Source organism: Jaculus jaculus, chromosome 9, assembly GCF_020740685.1.
Source record: "Jaculus jaculus isolate mJacJac1 chromosome 9, mJacJac1.mat.Y.cur, whole genome shotgun sequence".
In the NCBI taxonomy this organism is placed as follows: domain Eukaryota; kingdom Metazoa; phylum Chordata; class Mammalia; order Rodentia; family Dipodidae; genus Jaculus; species Jaculus jaculus.
The window spans coordinates 83706586-83725215 of record NC_059110.1 but is presented as its reverse complement, the minus strand read 5'-3'; the positions used below and the strand labels follow the sequence as shown (position 1 = coordinate 83725215).

At 43.7% G+C, this 18630-nt stretch overlaps 1 protein-coding gene across 1 annotated transcript in view; it reads left to right on the top strand.

Moving 5' to 3' along the window:
- Positions 1–18630, top strand: part of Vps53 (VPS53 subunit of GARP complex) — a 192304-nt gene that overhangs the window by 91108 nt on the left and 82566 nt on the right. The window contains exon 12 of the mRNA XM_045158762.1: positions 9537–9638. Within this exon, the coding sequence (XP_045014697.1) occupies positions 9537–9638 (102 nt within the window). The remainder of the gene's footprint in view (positions 1–9536; positions 9639–18630) is intronic.

The window sequence follows — 18630 nt, the reverse complement described above, 5'->3', positions numbered from 1 at the left end:
GTTTGCAGTAGCTGGAGATCCTAGAGTACCCATTCTCTCTCTCCCTCCCCCCTCTTGCGTTAAACAACAACAACAACAACAACAACAAAAATCTGAGAAAAACCTTGTCATCATGAAATCCATTACTGTAATTTTAAAAAGTAGTAGAATAAGCCCATATGATGGCGCACACCTTTAATCCCAGCACTTGGGTGCCAGAAGTAAGAGGATTGCTGTGAGTTCTAAGGCCTCCTCACTACAGAGTGAGTTCTTGTCAGCTTAGGCTAGAATGAGACCTTAACCTCAACAACAACAAAAATGATAGAATAATTCAGGTAGAGAAGGCCCCCTGGAAGCAAGCTGAGGCAATAGAGCATGGTATAACTAAGCAGACCAGGAGAGTGGAAATTGATCTCCTCTTCCATTTGTAAAGACAATGCTTTTTTTGTAGAAAACAGGTTTTAGCATTGTCATAGTGGCATTTGGCTGATTGTCAGCTACCTGTGCCTGGAGGGGCCAGGGCTTAAACTGCTAGTTGCTTAGGGCAGCCTGTCCCCCTTTACCTTGACTTCTTTAGCCAGGCCTGGCTCCTGGCCTGGACCCTTTCTTTTACTGGCAGCTGTTGCGCTCTGTGGTAGTGGTTATGTTCAGCTGGGGATGGAGGACCCTTCTTCCTCAGGCCCTTTCTGGTCTTGTGAGTTTGAAATTTTCTGGCAGAACTGGTTCATCAGTTTCTCTTCTCATCACTTGGATGTTACTTTCCTGTTAAATTTGTAAGATAGTTTCCCGTTAGTAATCCTTGGCATAACACCACAGCTCTTTCTTTAGGCCTCTCATCTTCTCTTCCCACTACTCCCAGACCTCTTCCCTTGGACCATTCTCTGTCCCATTTATCACACCTTAGCAACCAGCCTGTATTCCAAATCCTAACAGAGGGTGTCCCATAGCTAGCAAGGATTTTTTCTTCAAAGTGACTTTCTAGAAAGCTGGCACAACCGCTGTGGCTTCTTCAGCAAGGCAGGCGGATATTGAAGAATTGCAGTTCCCTTCCTCCAGACTTTGGGGTAAAGTTTTTATTGTAGGGATATTCAGCCTGGGCCTGGCCTCTGCCATCCCCACACTCTGGACCAACTGTGTTCTACTGTCTTCAGCGGGGAGAGATGGACAGTGGTGAGCTAGCCACGGCTTGTGTGCACATGTTCCCAGCAGGTGACACTGAGGAGAAGTGCCAGCTCCCAGGCTAACTGCCAGGCACTCCACCTGAAGACTCACAACTCTGTGGTCCTCTCCCTTCTCCCTCCGTAGTAGACTTTTTTCTTCTTTTAGATACCTTTTTTTTTTTTTTTTTTTTTTGGTTTTTCGAGGTAGGGTTTCACTTTAGCCCCGGCTGACCTGGAATTCACCATGGAGTCTCAGGATGGCCTCCAACTCACAGCGATCCTCCTACCTCTGCCTCCCATGTGCTGGGATTAAAGGCGTGTGCCACCACGCCCAGCTAGATACCATTTTGCTTTAGAGTATCAGAATAAACGATTAAATAAGATCTATCTTGATACTCTTTAATAACATGCCACATTTCATAAAAAGTAAATTCCTTGGAAAGTGATCAGGGAACAGGTAGTAAGTGAGTCAAAGAACCAGGCTGGGCAGAGACCTTTCCCTGCTTGCTGCATCCTCCCTCGGCTATACCCCACTGCCTCCGTCTCCTACTGCCCCATATCAAGCAAAACCTTTGAAACCTTTGGTGACTTTGACAGTGAATTTGAGATTATGGTTAGCTCAACAGCAAAACCTGTTACATCTCAGCCTTTCCCAGCTGACGAGGTCACTTATTGTTTTCTGCTCTTGGTTGAGACCTTTGGATTTTGACACCTGCTAGCACTTTCTGTTGGAAAAACTGTGAATAGGGCTCGCTTTGTGTGTACCAACACGTGAGTTTTGTCACGTCCTACCCTGCCACTTGCCTGCAGGGAGTGAGCTGCCAGTGCGTCTTCTACTTGCTGCAACTTCTGACCCCAGGAGGATTCAAGAGAGTCTAAGACGCAAATGCCTTGAACTCAGAAGCAAATGTCTGTATGTGATTTAACTGTATCCATATGCGATTTTACTGATGTGATGATTAGATTGAAGGTGAGCAAACTATATTCAACCCTCCACTGAAAGCAGAACAGACAGGACTTTTTAAAACTGCCTTACTGAATTAGGAAGATTTTATTTTTTTATATACACTTAAAAATATTTACTTATTTATGTAGAGAGAGAGAGAGAAAGAGGCAGATAGAGAGAGAATGGGCACACCCGGGCCTCCAGCTACTGCAGAGTAGACATATGTGCCACTTTGTGCATCTGGCTTACCTGGATACTGGGGAATCGAACCTGGGTCCTTTTAGGCTTCACAGGCAAGCACCTTAATCACTAATCCATCTCTCCAGTCCAAGAGTTTTTATTTTTTTAATATATATATATTGTTTTATTTATTTGAGAGAGAAAGAGAGTGAGCAGACAGAGAATGGGTGCACCAGGGCCTCCAGCCACTGCAAACGAACTTCAGATGCCTGCACCACCTTGGGCATCTGGCATATGTGGGTCCTGAGGAGTAGAACCAAGGTCCTTTGTCTTAACTGCTAAGCCATCTCTCCAGCCCAAGAGTTTTTATTTTTCAATTAATTAATTAATTTTGTTTTTTGATGTAGGGTCTTGCTATAGCCCAGGCTGACCTGGACTATAAAGTCTTGGGCTGATTTCAAACTCAAGGCAATCCTCCTACCTCTGCCTTCCAAGTGCTGGGATTAAAGGCAAGTACAACCATGCTTGGCGAGTTTTTTTATTTTATTTATTATTATTATTATTTCTTTTTGTTTTGTTTTGCGAGATAGGTTCTCACTCTAGCCTTGGCCGACCTGGAAGTCATTATGTAGTCTCAGGGTGTCCTTAAGCTCTCTACTTGTGCCTCCAGAGTGCTGGGATTAAAAGCGTGTGCCACCATGCCTGGCAAGTTTTTTATTTTTTAATAGAAGAAGAATCTTCCCTCATTTCATGCTGCTAGAGTCTCTGTCATCTTGGCCAGTGCATAGGTTCATTTTGCAAATAGACTTTATTTTATTATCATCATCTTGCATATGTGTAATATACTTGTATATGTGTTCAACTTTAAAAGTTCACATGATACAGAAGCTGCAGGACAGTGGCTTATTTGGCATTTTGGAGCTGGGGCCTCACTGTGTAGCCCAGGCTAACCTTCAGCTTGCAGTCCTCTTCCTTCCACCTCCTAAGTACTGGGGGTGCAGCTGTCCACCACCATGTGCCACTTGCAATTTTCAAACAGGTCATTTGCACGTAAGTGTATTTAGCTGTGAAAACCTGCACAGAGTATTGCACCACACACTTCAGCCTCCTAACAACTTAACATGTGCACTAGGGGGGTGTATCAGAGGAAGAGGTTCCCCAGAACCTCTTGAAGTCTTGAGCATGGAAACAGCTTTTCCATACCTGCAGATCTCTCATCAATGTTTTAAAATACTTATAAATGGTTTTTAAAAAATATTTTATTTTTGTTTATTTGAGAGGGAGAATGGGCACACCAGGGCCTGTAGCCACTGCATGTGCCATCATGTGCATCTGACTTACATGGGCACTGGGGAATCAAGCCTGGGTCCTTAGGCTTCACAGGCAAGTGCCTTAAATACTAAGCTATCTCTCCAGCCCATAAATGGTTTCTTGATGCTAAAGGAATATGTTCTTCCATATGGATATCATCCCATTAGAAGTTAACTTGTGCCTATTTTTAAGGAAATGTATACTCCAGGGGATAGGGATATGGTCAGTGGTTAAAGTCACTTTCTTGCAAGACTTACTGACCCAGAACTCCACAGATGCCCATGTAAAAGCCAGATGCAAAAAACGGCACATGCATCTGGAGTTTGTTTGTAGTAGCAAGAGACCTTGGCACACTCATACATGTGTGTACACACTTTTACAAATAAAAAAAAAATGTTTAAATAAAGTGTACACTCCGGTGGATTTTAGTATATTCATAAGGTTATGCCATCATTTCAGCTGTTCAATTCCAAAGCATTTCTCTCATCTCCCCCCCCCCCCAATAAATCTACCTTGGCAGACACTTGTGAAAGTTCCCTCCTTTCCCACCCCCTGGGAAATGACAAATCACCTTTTTAACCTTCATTAACTTGCTTATTCTGAACATTTCACATGAATGGAGTCATATAATACATGCTCTTTGTGCCTTGCTCCTTCACTTTTCCATGCCAGCCACAGTTTCACATTCCCACCAGTAACATAACTAAGTTCAAATTTCTCCACATTCCTGTTGATTCTCATTGCTTTCTTTGTGTTTTTGTTGTTGTTGGTGGTGGTTTTGATTTATAGCCATTGATATAGTTACCTTCTCATTGCTGAGACAAAACACCTGACCAAAAGCAGCTGATCTGGGGAGGAAAGTTTTTATTTTGGCTTACAGTCTCAAAGGGAAACATCATGATGGCAGGAGACAGCATGGCATTAGCAGAGGCTGGACGTCACCTCTGCTACAGCAAGTAGAAAACAGCAGCAGGAGAGTGAGGGGAACTCTGGCCAAAGGGAAGCTGGGCTGTAACACCCCAAAACCCTCCCCCAGGAACACACCTCTTCTAGCAAGGTGCCACCTACCAAATTGCCACCAGTGAGGACCAAGTATACAGTTGGTATGCAGTGGCAGGAGTGCCTGGTGCACCCATACTCTTCCTCTCTGTCTCTTCCTTTCCTAGCAAATAAATAAATATTTTTTTAAAGAAACCTGCTGGGCGTGGTGGCACACACCTTTAATCCCAGCCCTCAGGAGGCAGAGGTAGGAGGATCGCTGTGCGTTCGAGGCACCCTGAGACTGCATAGTGAATTCCATGTCAACGTGGACCAGAGTGAGACCCTACCTTGAAAAACCAAAACAAAGAAAGAGACTTGTCTAATTCAAAGTCAGAAAGATTTTTCAACTGTTTCCTCCTAAAGAATTGTATAGTTTTAACTCATATTTAGATCTTGGGTCCAAATTTTGAGTTCACTTTTACATGTAATATGTAAGTGGAATTATGTATACCAAGGCTAGCTAGCCTGGTATACATAGTGAGATCCAGGCCAGCATAGGATATAGAATGAGACCCTATCTCAAATAAACAAACACATTTCAATATATATTACAATGTTGTTGGTCCTTGCCCTTGTTAATGTTATCCTCTATATGAAATACCCAGATTGGGCAAGTCCATAGCAATAGAAAAGAGTAGACATGGGAGGGTTGGGAACTGACATTTAAGTGCTATTCTTTGGGGTGGGGTAAGGTGAAAACTGTTTTGGACTTAGATAGTGGTGATGGTTGTATAATGTACATTTACTAAAAGCCATTGAACTGTAAACCAATTTTAAGTGGTGGGTAAATTTTATATTATGTGCATTACACTGCAATGTAAACATATTAAGGATTTAAAAAAACACCATATATATTGAAATATCATTATTTTTGTCTTCAGCTAAATATTGTGTCTACTCAAAAAACAAACAAACAAAAAGCAATACCTGCTTAAGGTTTTGTGTGTGTGTGTGTGTTTGTTGTTGTTTGTTTTTTGCTTTGGATTTTCAAGGTAGGGTCTCCCCTGTAGCCCAGGCTGACTTGGAATTCACTTCAGGGTGGCTTTGAACTCGCAGCCTCTGCATCCCAAGTGCTGGATTAAAGGTGTGCACCACCACGGCCGGCTACGATTTTGTGTTTTGTCTTTTTAAAGACAGAGTGTCATGTAGTCCAGAATAGGTTTGGACTTGGTATATAGCTGAGGCTGACCCTGAACTTGTGGTCCTCCTGTCTCCCTCTTATGTGTTGGGATTACAGAGATACACCACTATGCACAACTATTTCCTGCTTGTTAATAGTTGATACAGAATGAAACATTTCAAAAGAAAATTCTCCTTGTCTCAATTTCTCCACATCCCTTCCCCCAGTGGTATCCATAGTTTTAAAAACTTGGAGTTTTGTTTTGTGTTTTTATTTTTCTCTCTCTCAAATAAATAAGTTTTTGTTGTTGTTGTTGTTTGTTTAGAAAAACTAGGGCTGGAGAGATGGCTTAGTGGTCAAGGCACTTGCCTGTGAAGCCTAGGACCCAGGTTTGATTCCCCATTACCCAAGTAAGCTAGCTGCACAAGGTGGCACATGCACCTGGAGTTTGTTTGCAATGGCTAGAGGCCCTAGTGCACCCAGTTTCTCTCTCTTTCAAATAAAAGAAAATAAAGAACTTAGAGCTTATTTTTGAGACTTCCTTATAAGCACATGCGTAAAAGCATACATAGGCTTTCTTTTTTTTAAACAGAAGATTTTCTTGAGAGCTTTTTTTTTTTTTTTTTTTTTTTTTGCCTAACATTTATTCACATGTTTTTCAAGTACCTTCAATGCAGAGACTCAAAAAAAGATGAGAAATGGATCAAGCAGGTTTTTATAGTCTGGAAGGAGAAAGAAACCTGTAATTGTCCCAACATAGGATGGGAACATGTGGTGGCAAGAGTGGTCCTTGTGGGAGTAAACACCAGGTGTGTATTACAATCTTGACTGTCAGCTAAAGCCCTCAGGCCAACGTTTTAAGACAAATCAGGAATTGAGCTGGAGTAAAGCATTTACAGAATGAGGAATACAGAAATTGTGGAAGGTTCATAATTAAAGCCTTCTTCAGGGAAAGGAAAAAATGCTCTTAAATTTTAAAGTTCCTTCTTTGATAATGTGACTTGTCCAACAACAGCCTTAAAAAAGGATTTGGGTAGGCAGTCCAGGCAGGGAAATTCACTTGAGTAAAACCAGACCCTTCATAACAGTAAATGAGACAGCTTAGCTGTCCTGTGTGTGGCCCTCACCGTTTTGGAGGTGCTAGAATCCCATATGATCTAATCAGTGGATGTTAACTTGCTCTGTGAAGAATTTTATCTTCCTGTGTGAGCTTGAGATCAACTGTCATCATAGCAAAAAAAATAAAGATAAAAAATAAAGGAATAAAAAGAAAGAAAAAGAATTCTTTTAAAATTTGAACTCCATTCACTTCTTGGCAAATATTTTGTGTGACTTAGCAGCACTGGTGTCCATGGAGTTTGTCATTTGAGTTATTTAAAATCTAAACCCAAACTAGTCATTCTCTATGGCCCATAATAGCTGCAGAGCAGGAAGGAGAGGCGTGACTGGGTGGCTCTGCCAGCAGGATTCTTGTACAGAGGTCTGCCCTGCGCCAGAGGCTGCTGTCTTCGAAGAGTTGTCTTCACCACACCACACCAAACCAATCTGAGCAGCAGCACAGATGTCTGTACCCACACCTCTGCCAGCGAAGTGGTATGGGTGGTAGCTGAGGGCCGGGGAAGGAGCACTCGCGCTTGTAAGCCCCTTGCATTTCCTGGAGAGATCCCGGAGAGAAAGACATTCCGACAGGATGTCCCTGTGGTGCTTAAGTGTGTTTTACCAAACTTTCAGTTCCACGCTCTCATTTGTTTCTGTGAGCTGCTTCACTGCAGAGAAGTGCACATACCTGTGGTGAACACCAGGCACTTATGACCACTTTGCATCCAGCTTTACGGGGATGGTGTTAGAGTTGAACCCAGACCAACAGGCTTTGCAAGCAAACACTTTTCACCACTGAGCCATCTCCACAACCCTATTTTGAGCATTTTTTTGTGACATGGTCCTACCAGTTTGCCCAGGCTGGAGTGGAACGTACTGTGTAGCCCCAATGACTCAGACTTGGAACTCACTGTGTAGCCTAGGCCAGCCTTACACTCAAGGTCCGGCTTCCTCAGCTTCCAAAGTGCTGGGATGAATACAGACATGTGCCGCCACACCTGGCCAAATACCAACTAGTAGTCAAAAGACTCCTACAGCCAGGCGGGTGTGGTGGCGCACGCCTTTAATCCCAGCACTCAGGAAGCAGAGGTAAGAGGACTGCTGTGAGTTTGAGGCCACCCTGAGACTACATAGTGAACTCCAGGTCAGCCTACATCAGGTAAAGAAGCTAAAGTTCAGAAGGAACAAATCCGACTGTAAGAGCATGCTGCTATTGCTCACAGGGTACTGCAGAACCACTGTCTTCCTAATGATTGCTTGACTCATGCACTCACATAAGACTTACCTCATGTGCTGAGGCTACTGTCTACAAAATAGCAGTCAGGTGTTAGGGACAAGAATTAAGCCATTTAAGTGAATGTAAACACAATTATTTTAAAACTAAACCAAATACCAATTGAGGTTGTTTGTTTGTTTGTTTTAAGGTGGGGTCTTGCTCTAGGTCAGGCTAACCTGGAATTCACTTTGTAGTCTCAGGGTGTCCTCCAACTCTTGGCATTCCTCCTACTTCTGCTTCCCGAGTGCTGGGATTAAATGCATGTACCACCACACCCCGCTTTTTTTTTAAGTTTTCCTTTTCATTTTTGTTTGTAATACTTTCAGGTGATACCTTGTCACTTAGTAGCCATTCACCCTGTTTTCCTCTCTTGGCTTAGAAGTTACTTCAGCATACTCCACTGGTATATGCTAAAAGCTGCAGACACATTTCGGAACTACCCCATGCTGCTTCTTGTTTCCAGGGAGCCACCCCCAGCACCAACCACACCTTGTATCCCCTGGGTCACTTAGCTTCCTTTCTGCTGAAACCCCAGCACCCAGGCATAAGCAGCATCTCTGCAGAAAGCTTCCCAAGAGCTGTGTCCATTTTGTAGTCGCACTGGAATTGGCATCATCTGTAAACCTTGTATGTGTCATGGGCTTCTTCTCAGGTTTCACACGGCAATTACATTTGGTCCTTCCAGTGGTCCTGTGACTAGAGCCTCACTCAGCAGATGAAGCTCCCATGGCTCAGAAGCTGGATGATTTGGCCAACATAACAAAGTTGGAGCTAAAACCAATGTCTCCTGCCCCCAGCTTTCCCACTAGCTTGCTGTCCCATTCAGTGATATATTTTGAAATAGTGATCTCATTCTGGAGCTGGGAAATCATTTTTCTCAAGGAGGTTTCTGTTGTGGTCACTGTAATGGGACATAACTTAGGACTTCAGTCTGTAATCTAGAACACATGAAATTAGCTTTGTAATTTGTTCTTTAGTTCAAACCCATCCAGTATTTGAATCATTCATCTTTACTGAGCACCTGTTGCAAGTCAGGCACCAAAGATAGGATGGAGAATACCACAGACATGATCCTTGCCTTCATGATGTTTGGTGGGGAGAAGACAAGAGAGCAATTGGGATACTTGAATAAATACCCAGTAGAGATTGTACAAGGGTGAGATCGAACTGAAACTTGACAGAAAAGGGGGCTTCTCGTCTGAAGTGAGAGTTGTAGCCGGATTAGAATTGGAACAGTGTAGACAGTAAAGTTTCTAAAAGGTGGAAAAGGAACATGAAGATGGAGGGGAGGATGTGGCCCATGTTGCCTCTGTTCTTCATGAGATCAGATTTCATGACTCATCTGCTAGGAAAACTTGGAAAAAGCAGATCACTGGAAAGATTATCCACGTGCTTAGAAGATATGTCTTTCTCATGTCTTAATAGAAAAAGCTGGAGTCCCCACCACCGTCTACCAACCCCTTCCTGGAAGACGAGGCAGCACAGGAGATGGAGGAGCTGGCAATGGAGAAAGCAGAGTTAGATCAAGTAAGTGTGCTGTAGCCTGTAATCTCCCTGGCGCTCCTTTCTGAACATGGTTGGCTTGCTCACGTCTGATCCTTTGGCTATTGGCCACATTCAGAGATCACAGTGTGGTGGGCTTTATAGACCACCTTTTCTTTACAAGAGAGTACATTCAGGAAACAAAAAACAACCCTTCCTGCCCCTCTTCTCTGTTGCAGAAGAGCCAACCCTCAGCACTTTCTACCATACACTGGCCTAATCCTCACTGAGGCAGGCCAGCTGAATCCTGCTCTGCCTCATTCATCATCTCCTGGGCCTGTCCAGTAGCTTTCCATTTAAGTATCATGTGGTGCCGTGATGATGTGAGATGATGAGACATTAACAGCACTGTGGCTGTGAAAGGCTTGTACCCAAAATGAGCACGTTAGGCCTGGAAGCCATTGGGAAGACCTCTGTAATATCAGGGTGACCAATGGCATCTTTTGAGAGTTACTCTTTAGTACATTCTAACACTTTAATTTCCTTCAGGGTTTTCTTTCCAACTCCAAATTTCCTTTCCCTTCATCCTACAGAATGGTGTTTTTGTTTCCTTGCAATTTTATGACAAGAGAGGTGAGAACAGTGAATCAGTCTGTTTCCTTTCTGGATTAGTATTCCTTCTTTTTAATTTTCTTCCCTTGGCTGCTGGAGGCTTATTTTATGGTATTGCTTTGTTCCCGACACCAGCGGAAGGGAGGTGCCTAGAAGGACCTGCTTTGGGAAGCCCATAGCCACACACTTTGTAACTAACTCTGCGTACCTCACATTTTGGGGTTAGGTGTACTATCTTGGCAGGTAGTCAGGAGCAAAATTCCAAGGAGCAGTTAAATGTGTCTGGTCCGTTGATTAAACAATTAACAACATGGATACCTCACCTTTTTAAGGTACTTTATAATTTAAAAATCTTTTACATGCTTTATTTCACTTCACAGTACCTGCCCCTTGCTTTATGAGTGATGAAACTGCAGCTCCAAGAGGCTAGACAACCTGCCCAGGGTCACTGGTTCAGAAGTGGAGGGACTGAGATTAAAAGCCAGATCTAGACATCAGAAGCTAGAATTTCTTTCTTTGGTTTCCATTTTAAAAATACCTTCATGTCTTGCTGGGTGTGGTGGTGCACACTTTTAATCCCAGTACTCAGGAGGCAGAGGTAAGAGGATTGCCATGAGTTCAAGGCCACCCTGAGACTACAGAGTGATTTCCAGGTCAGCCTGAGCTAGAGTGAGACCCTACCTCAAAAAAGCAACAAAACAAAACAAAACAACAAAACAAAACCCCTTCATGTCTCATTACAAAGTGGAGATCATGGAAGTGAGATTCATGGATAAAAGTGATTGATGTGTGGGAATAGGTGTAGTTGATTTAAAGCCATCACATTATTACTTAACGTGGGAGACAAAAGATTTCTTTTGTCTCCAGAAGTGCATTTCTCACTTATGAGAGCAAGGATTCAAGTTGGAGGGTCTTCTTCTGGTGTGGTCTCCCCCACAGTGGGCCTCTTGCATCTTAGAATGACGCACTGCACAGTCTTGTCATTTCTGGGGCCCGTATCTCCTTAGAATGACGCACTGCACAGTCTTGTCATTCGTGGGCCCGTATCTCCTTAGAGTGACGCACTGCACAGTCTTGTCATTTGTGGGCCCGTATCTCCTTAGAATGACGCACTGCACAGTCTTGTCACTTGTGGGCCCGTATCTCCTTAGAATGACGCACTGCGCAGTCTTGTCATTCGTGGGCCCGTATCTCCTTAGAATGACGCACTGCACAGTCTTGTCATTCGTGGGCCCGTATCTCCTTAGAATGACGCACTGCGCAGTCTTGTCATTCGTGGGCCCGTATCTCCTTAGAATGACGCACTGCACAGTCTTGTCATTCGTGGGCCCGTATCTCCTTAGAATGACGCACTGCACAGTCTTGTCATTCGTGGGCCCGTATCTCCTTAGAGTGACGCACTGCACAGTCTTGTCATTCGTGGGCCCGTATCTCCTTAGAGTGACGCACTGCACAGTCTTGTCATTCGTGGGCCCGTATCTCCTTAGAATGACGCACTGCACAGTCTTGTCATTCGTGGGCCCGTATCTCCTTAGAATGACGCACTGCACAGTCTTGTCATTCGTGGGCCCGTATCTCCTTAGAATGACGCACTGCACAGTCATGTCATTCGTGGGCCCGTATCTCCTTAGAGTGACGCACTGCACAGTCTTGTCATTCGTGGGCCCGTATCTCCTTAGAGTGACGCACTGCACAGTCTTGTCATTCGTGGGCCCGTATCTCCTTAGAGTGACGCACTGCACAGTCTTGTCATTCGTGGGCCCGTATCTCCTTAGAATGACGCACTGCACAGTCTTGTCATTCGTGGGCCCGTATCTCCTTAGAGTGACGCACTGCACAGTCTTGTCATTCGTGGGCCCGTATCTCCTTAGAGTGACGCACTGCGCAGTCTTGTCATTCGTGGGCCCGTATCTCCTTAGAGTGACGCACTGCGCAGTCTTGTCATTCGTGGGCCCGTATCTCCTTAGAGTGACGCACTGCACAGTCTTGTCATTCGTGGGCCCGTAGCTCCTTAGAGTGACGCACTGCAGCAGTCTTGTCATTCGTGGGCCCGTATCTCCTTAGAGTGACGCACTGCGCAGTCTTGTCATTCGTGGGCCCGTATCTCCTTAGAGTGACGCACTGCGCAGTCTTGTCATTCGTGGGCCCGTATCTCCTTAGAGTGACGCACTGCGCAGTCTTGTCATTCGTGGGCCCGTATCTCCTTAGAGTGACGCACTGCGCAGTCTTGTCATTCGTGGGCCCGTATCTCCTTAGAGTGACGCACTGCGCAGTCTTGTCATTCGTGGGGCCGTATCTCCTTAGAATGACGCACTGCGCAGTCTTGTCATTCGTGGGCCCGTATCTCCTTAGAATGACGCACTGCGCAGTCTTGTCATTCGTGGGGCCGTATCTCCTTAGAGTGACGCACTGCACAGTCTTGTCATTCGTGGGCCCGTATCTCCTTAGAGTGACGCACTGCGCAGTCTTGTCATTCGTGGGCCCGTATCTCCTTAGAGTGACGCACTGCACAGTCTTGTCATTCGTGGGCCCGTATCTCCTTAGAGTGACGCACTGCACAGTCTTGTCATTCGTGGGCCCGTATCTCCTTAGAGTGACGCACTGCGCAGTCTTGTCATTCGTGGGCCCGTATCTCCTTAGAGTGACGCACTGCGCAGTCTTGTCATTCGTGGGCCCGTATCTCCTTAGAGTGACGCACTGCGCAGTCTTGTCATTCGTGGGCCCGTATCTCCTTAGAGTGACGCACTGCACAGTCTTGTCATTCGTGGGCCCGTATCTCCTTAGAGTGACGCACTGCACAGTCTTGTCATTCGTGGGCCCGTATCTCCTTAGAGTGACGCACTGCGCAGTCTTGTCATTCGTGGGCCCGTATCTCCTTAGAGTGACGCACTGCACAGTCTTGTCATTCGTGGGCCCGTATCTCCTTAGAATGACGCACTGCACAGTCTTGTCATTCGTGGGCCCGTATCTCCTTAGAGTGACGCACTGCACAGTCTTGTCATTCGTGGGTCCGTATCTCCTTAGAATGACGCACTGCGCAGTCTTGTCATTTGTGGGCCCGTATCTCCGTCGTGCTAGTGGCTGCCACTGTCATGTTCAGAGACATGCCGTTTGGGCACTCACATGCTTCTCATGCTGCCATGAAGTTGTCCCTGTTAGCTAGTCATCTCTGGTTGTCACTTCACCTAATTATGACAGAGTCCCTTATTACCTATGCCATCACTTTTGCCAGGAAAAATATGATTTTTCTTTTTCTTAGAACTCTTTACTTAACATGAAAGCAAGACCAAGCCCTGCCCATTCTAAGGATGGAGAACACTGATACCCGACAAATAATATGGGAAAGCAGAGGCCTGTGGTGGAGAGAATGCTAGATGTCTGCTATTCACAAAACGTGCGACTTCCAAGAGGTCTTCCTTCATATAGACTTCCCTGCTTTCCTTAGCTTTCGAGAATCCTAGTGGTGTTCAAGCTGTATTCCTTGTGGCCCATCAGATGTTGCTGTGGAGAGTTGGGAGAGATGGGGGTGGGGGGATGTCGGACCCTGGTCCCTGTAGTCAGAACAACTTGATTTTGAGTCACTTTGTATTGTGAACTTTCAGGTAAAATTTCTTTTGAATTTGAGGTTTTATGTAGCTTTTTAAACTAATAAAAAAAAATCCCTAACTTAGATCATCTGCCCATAAATCACGGGCTGTTCCTCATTAGTAATAAAACTCACACAGTGACTAATGCCTCCCCCATGCCACCTCCTACTGCCTCCTCAGCACTTGCCTTGCCTATGGCTGGCTAGGTGGAGCTCCAGGATCTCCCTCTTCCCAGCAGCCTGTTGGCTTCTGGAGGTGGGTACACAGGAAAAACAGGAGCTCTTTGGATGATTGGCGAGGGACTCCACAAGGTGTTAGCAAAGATCAGCCAGAGGTGGTTATGAAAGGATGCTACTCGTTGCCCAGGGCTACCTAAGCCATTCCCTTGATATAGGCAGATGGCAGTTGGCCTTCAAGGTCTGGGTCAGTCCCTCCTTACTGTTGTAGTTTATGACCGGCTGTTGGGTAAGGAACGTGAACTTGAAAAGCAATATCCAGTTTATGAAATGGCTTGAGCAATTAGTTGCCAAGATATTCCTAGTGATAAAAAATGACATCTGAAAGGGGACCAAGGGTACTGAAGGAGAGAAAGAAATCAGGAATTTCTGGTTTAAAAATGTACCCTTCTGGTGATCCGAGCAGTTAGATTTAATCTGTTTACATTGGATAGTAATAAAAGGAAATGGGACCAGCTGCAGACCTCCTTACTGTGACAACAGTAACCTTTTATTATTCCATCAAACTCCAGGAGGAAATAGCTTAAACATCTGCAGCTTTTGGACAGAATTCACACACTCAGAAATCCAGCCTGAATGCTACTGCTCAATGACTTAGTGTGTTCTTTAAGCTGAGGATCAGCCCTTTGGGGAACTGTATGGTGCAAAGGGAGACACCAATCTGAGCTGAAATTCCAGCACCTACTAGCTAAACATGAGCACATTCATAAAGCAGCTGTGGGCAGGAGGCAGCCCTGTAGAAGTTAGTATGAAAAAGAAACTTAAGCAGTCTCTTTCATTATTCCCCCCTTGCTGCAACTCATGAGAAAAATGCATCAAGAGGATCTAGGTGCTGAGGTCTAGGCAGAACTGTCACCTGCAGGTGGGGCTGGCAGGCCACCTCTGTCTGGTAGTGCAGCCCTCTGAGTGTTTTGTGGGGCCCCATCAAGCATGGGACCTGTGAAGAAAGGCCTACATGACCACCATGTTATAAAGCCATTTTCTTGTACTTACCAAGTGAGACCTTCAGACTTACTCAGACATATTTTTATATCATGTATCACATTGTACATATATAACAAAAAGGAAGCTATAAGAAAAATCAACAGATTAAGATATTCCTAAAATTTCTTCACACTCCAGTCTTTAGAACCAATTGCTAAGACTGTTTGCCAGGCAAACCAGCATATAGCTATTGTCTCACCTACTTGGAAGGTTAAGGCAGGAGTATTATTTAAGCCTAGAAGTTTGAAACTAGTCTGGACAACACAGTGACATCCAGTCTTAAAAACAAAAATTATATTTTGAAATAATTACAGACTCATAAATTGCACATATAGGCTGCAGATGTAGCTTGTGGGTAGAATGCTTGCCTAGCAGGCCTAAAGTTCCTGGGTGGATGCCTAGCACTGCGTAAACTAGACATGTAGCATACACCTGCACTCAGACGGGGGAGGCAGAAGGATCAAAACTTCAAAACTGGGGGGCTGGAGAAAAGGCCTCTCAAATAAATAACTAAAAATTAAAACAAAATCTTTAAAATTAGGCTGGAGAGATGGTTTAATAGTTAAGGCAATTGCTGCAAAGGACCAAAGGTCCCAGGTTTGATTTCCCCCAGGACCCACATAAGCCAGATACACAAGGTGACACATGCATCTGGAGTTCATTGGAAGCAGCTAGAGGCCCTGGCTTACTTTCTCTTTCTTTCTCTCTCTCTCCCCCTCCAATAAATAAATAAATAAATAAATAATACAATATTAAAACTTCAAAATATTCTTGGCTACATATTGAGTTTGAGGCCAGGCTGAGCTAAATATCTCAAAAGGGGTACTGGGTAAGTGGCTGTATGGGTAAAATGCTTGCTGCCCAAGCATGAGGACCCCAGTTTGGATCCCCAGCACCCACATGAAAAGCTGAGTGCAGCAATGCATGCATGTCAACCCAGTGTTGGAAAAGAAGACAGGATGTTCACCAGGGCTTGCTGGTCAGTTTGTGTAGACAAATTGGTGGGCTCTAGGTTCCGTGATTAGGAATGATTGAGGAAGATATCCAACATCACTGGCTTCCACATGCACCTGCCCCCGAGCACAAACGCATATACACACATAGAAAACAAGGTAGCCCATCAAACAAAGACAGAAATTACAAAAGACGCTGTACCCATCTCTCAGCTTTCCCCAATGGTGACAGCTTGACAGCATCTGGATTAAATGCCTTAGCTGCTAAGCCATCTCTCCAGCCCAAATCTTTTTTTTTTTTTTAAGGGGGGTGGAGGCAGGGAGGGAGAGAAAGTTGGCATGTCAGGGCCTCAGCCACTGTAATTGAACTCTAGATGCTTGTGTCACTTAGTGAGCATGTGAAACCTTGTGCTTGTCTCACCTTTGTGCATCTGGCTTACATGGGATCTGCAGAGAGATCAAACATGGGTCCTTAGGCTTTGCAGGCAAGTGCCTTAACCGCTAAGCCATCTCGCCAGCCCCACAAAGTAAATCATAACAAATACAGGAAAATTGAAATAATTACTTACACTCTGATCACAATGAGATTAAACTAAAACCAACAATAAGAAAAGATGTAAACCAAACACAAAATCATGAAAATTAAGCAATACAGTACTATTTGATAAGTGGGTCATTGAAAAAAATCAAGAAGGAAATAAAAAAATTATAGAATCAAATGATAATGAGAACACAACATACTAAAACCTTTGGGACATAATGAAGACAGTCCTAAGAGGAAAATTTATAGCTTCAAGTGCCTATATTAAGAAATTAGGTTGCAAGTAAGCAATGCTTCAATTCAAGGCCTTGAAAAAAGAACAAGGCAAACCAAAAATCAGTAGATGGGAAGAAATAATAAGCATTAGGGCAGAAATTAATAAAATTAGAAATTTCAAGGTGAAAAAGGCATTACAACAGCTATCAAAGAAATTCAGAAAAATCATGACATATTTTAAGAACATATGCTCCACCAAGTTTGAAAATACAAAAAAAAAAGGGGGAGGATGATGCCCTAGATTTACGTAACCTATCTAAATTAAATTGAGATGTGATAAACCATTTAAATAAACCTATAACAAGTATGGAGATCAAAGCAGTTATTAAAAAAATTCCCCCAGCTAATAAAAGCCCAGGCCCAGATAGATTCACTGGTGAATTTTGCCAGACCTTCATGGAAGAACTAACAGCAATGCTTCTGAAACTTTTCCATAAAATAGAAAAGGAAGGAATCCTACCAAACTCCTACAAAGCCAACATTACCTTGATATCCAAACCAGACAATGACAGAACCAAAAAGAAAAGAAAATTACAGACCATGAACTTAGATGCAAAAATTCTCAACAAGATATTGGCAAACAGAATACAAGAATATAACATATCAGGGCTGGAGAGATGGCTTAGCGGTTAAGCGCTTGCCTGTGAAGCCTACGAACCCCGGTTTGAGGCTCGGTTCCCCAGGTCCCACGTTAACCAGATGCACAAGGGGGCGCACGCGTCTGGAGTTCGTTTGCAGAGGCTGGAAGCCCTGGCGTGCCCATTCTCTCTCTCTCTCCCCCTCTATCTGTCTTTCACTCTCAAATAAATAAATAAATAATTAAAAAATCTATATTTAATAATATAACATATCAAAAAGATCATTCACCCCAACCAAGTAGGATTTATTCTAGAGTTGCAGGGCTGGCTTAGCATGTGCAACTTGGTAAATTTAATATACTATATAGCTGGGCTGAAGGACAAACATCACATGATCATCTCAACAGATGCAGAAAAGGCATTTGACAAAATCCAACATCACTTTATGGTAAAAGTCCTATAGAAACTGGGAATAAAAGGACCATATCTCAACATAATGAAGGCTATTTATGATAAATCTGCAGCCAACATGATACTGAATAGGGAAAAACTTGAAGTTTTTCCACTAAAATCAAGAACAAGACAAGGGCTGTCCCCATTCTTATTTAATATAGTACTGGAAGTCTTAGCTATAGCAATAAGGCAAAAAGCACACATAAAAAGGATACAAATTGGAAAGGAAGAGATCAAATCATCATTATTTGCAGATGATATGATTCTATACATAAAGAACCCTAAAGACTCTACCGGCAAACTGTTAGAGCTGATAAACACTTTTGACAATGTAGCAGGATACAAAGTAAACCACAGAAGTCAGTAGCCTTCCTATATGCTAACAACAAACACATAGAGGATGAAATCAGAGAATCACTCCCATTCACAATTGCCTCCAAAAAAAAAGTAAAGTACCTTGGAATAAACCTAAGCAAGGAAGTGAAGGATCTTTATAGTGAAAACTTTCAAACACTCAGGGCAGAAATTGCAGAAGACACTAGGAAATGGAAAGACATCCCTTGTTCTTAAATTGGAAGAATCAGTATTATGAATATGGCAATCTTACCAGAAGCAATCAACATATTTAATGTAATCCCCATCAAAATTCCAATGACATTCTTCACGGAAATAGAAAAAACAATCCAAAAATTCATTTGGAAGCACGAAAAACCTTGAATAGCCAAGAAAATTTTGAGCAACAAAAATAAGGCTGGTGTTATCACAATACCTGAGTTTAACCTATATTATACAGCCAAAGTAACAAAACAACATGGTA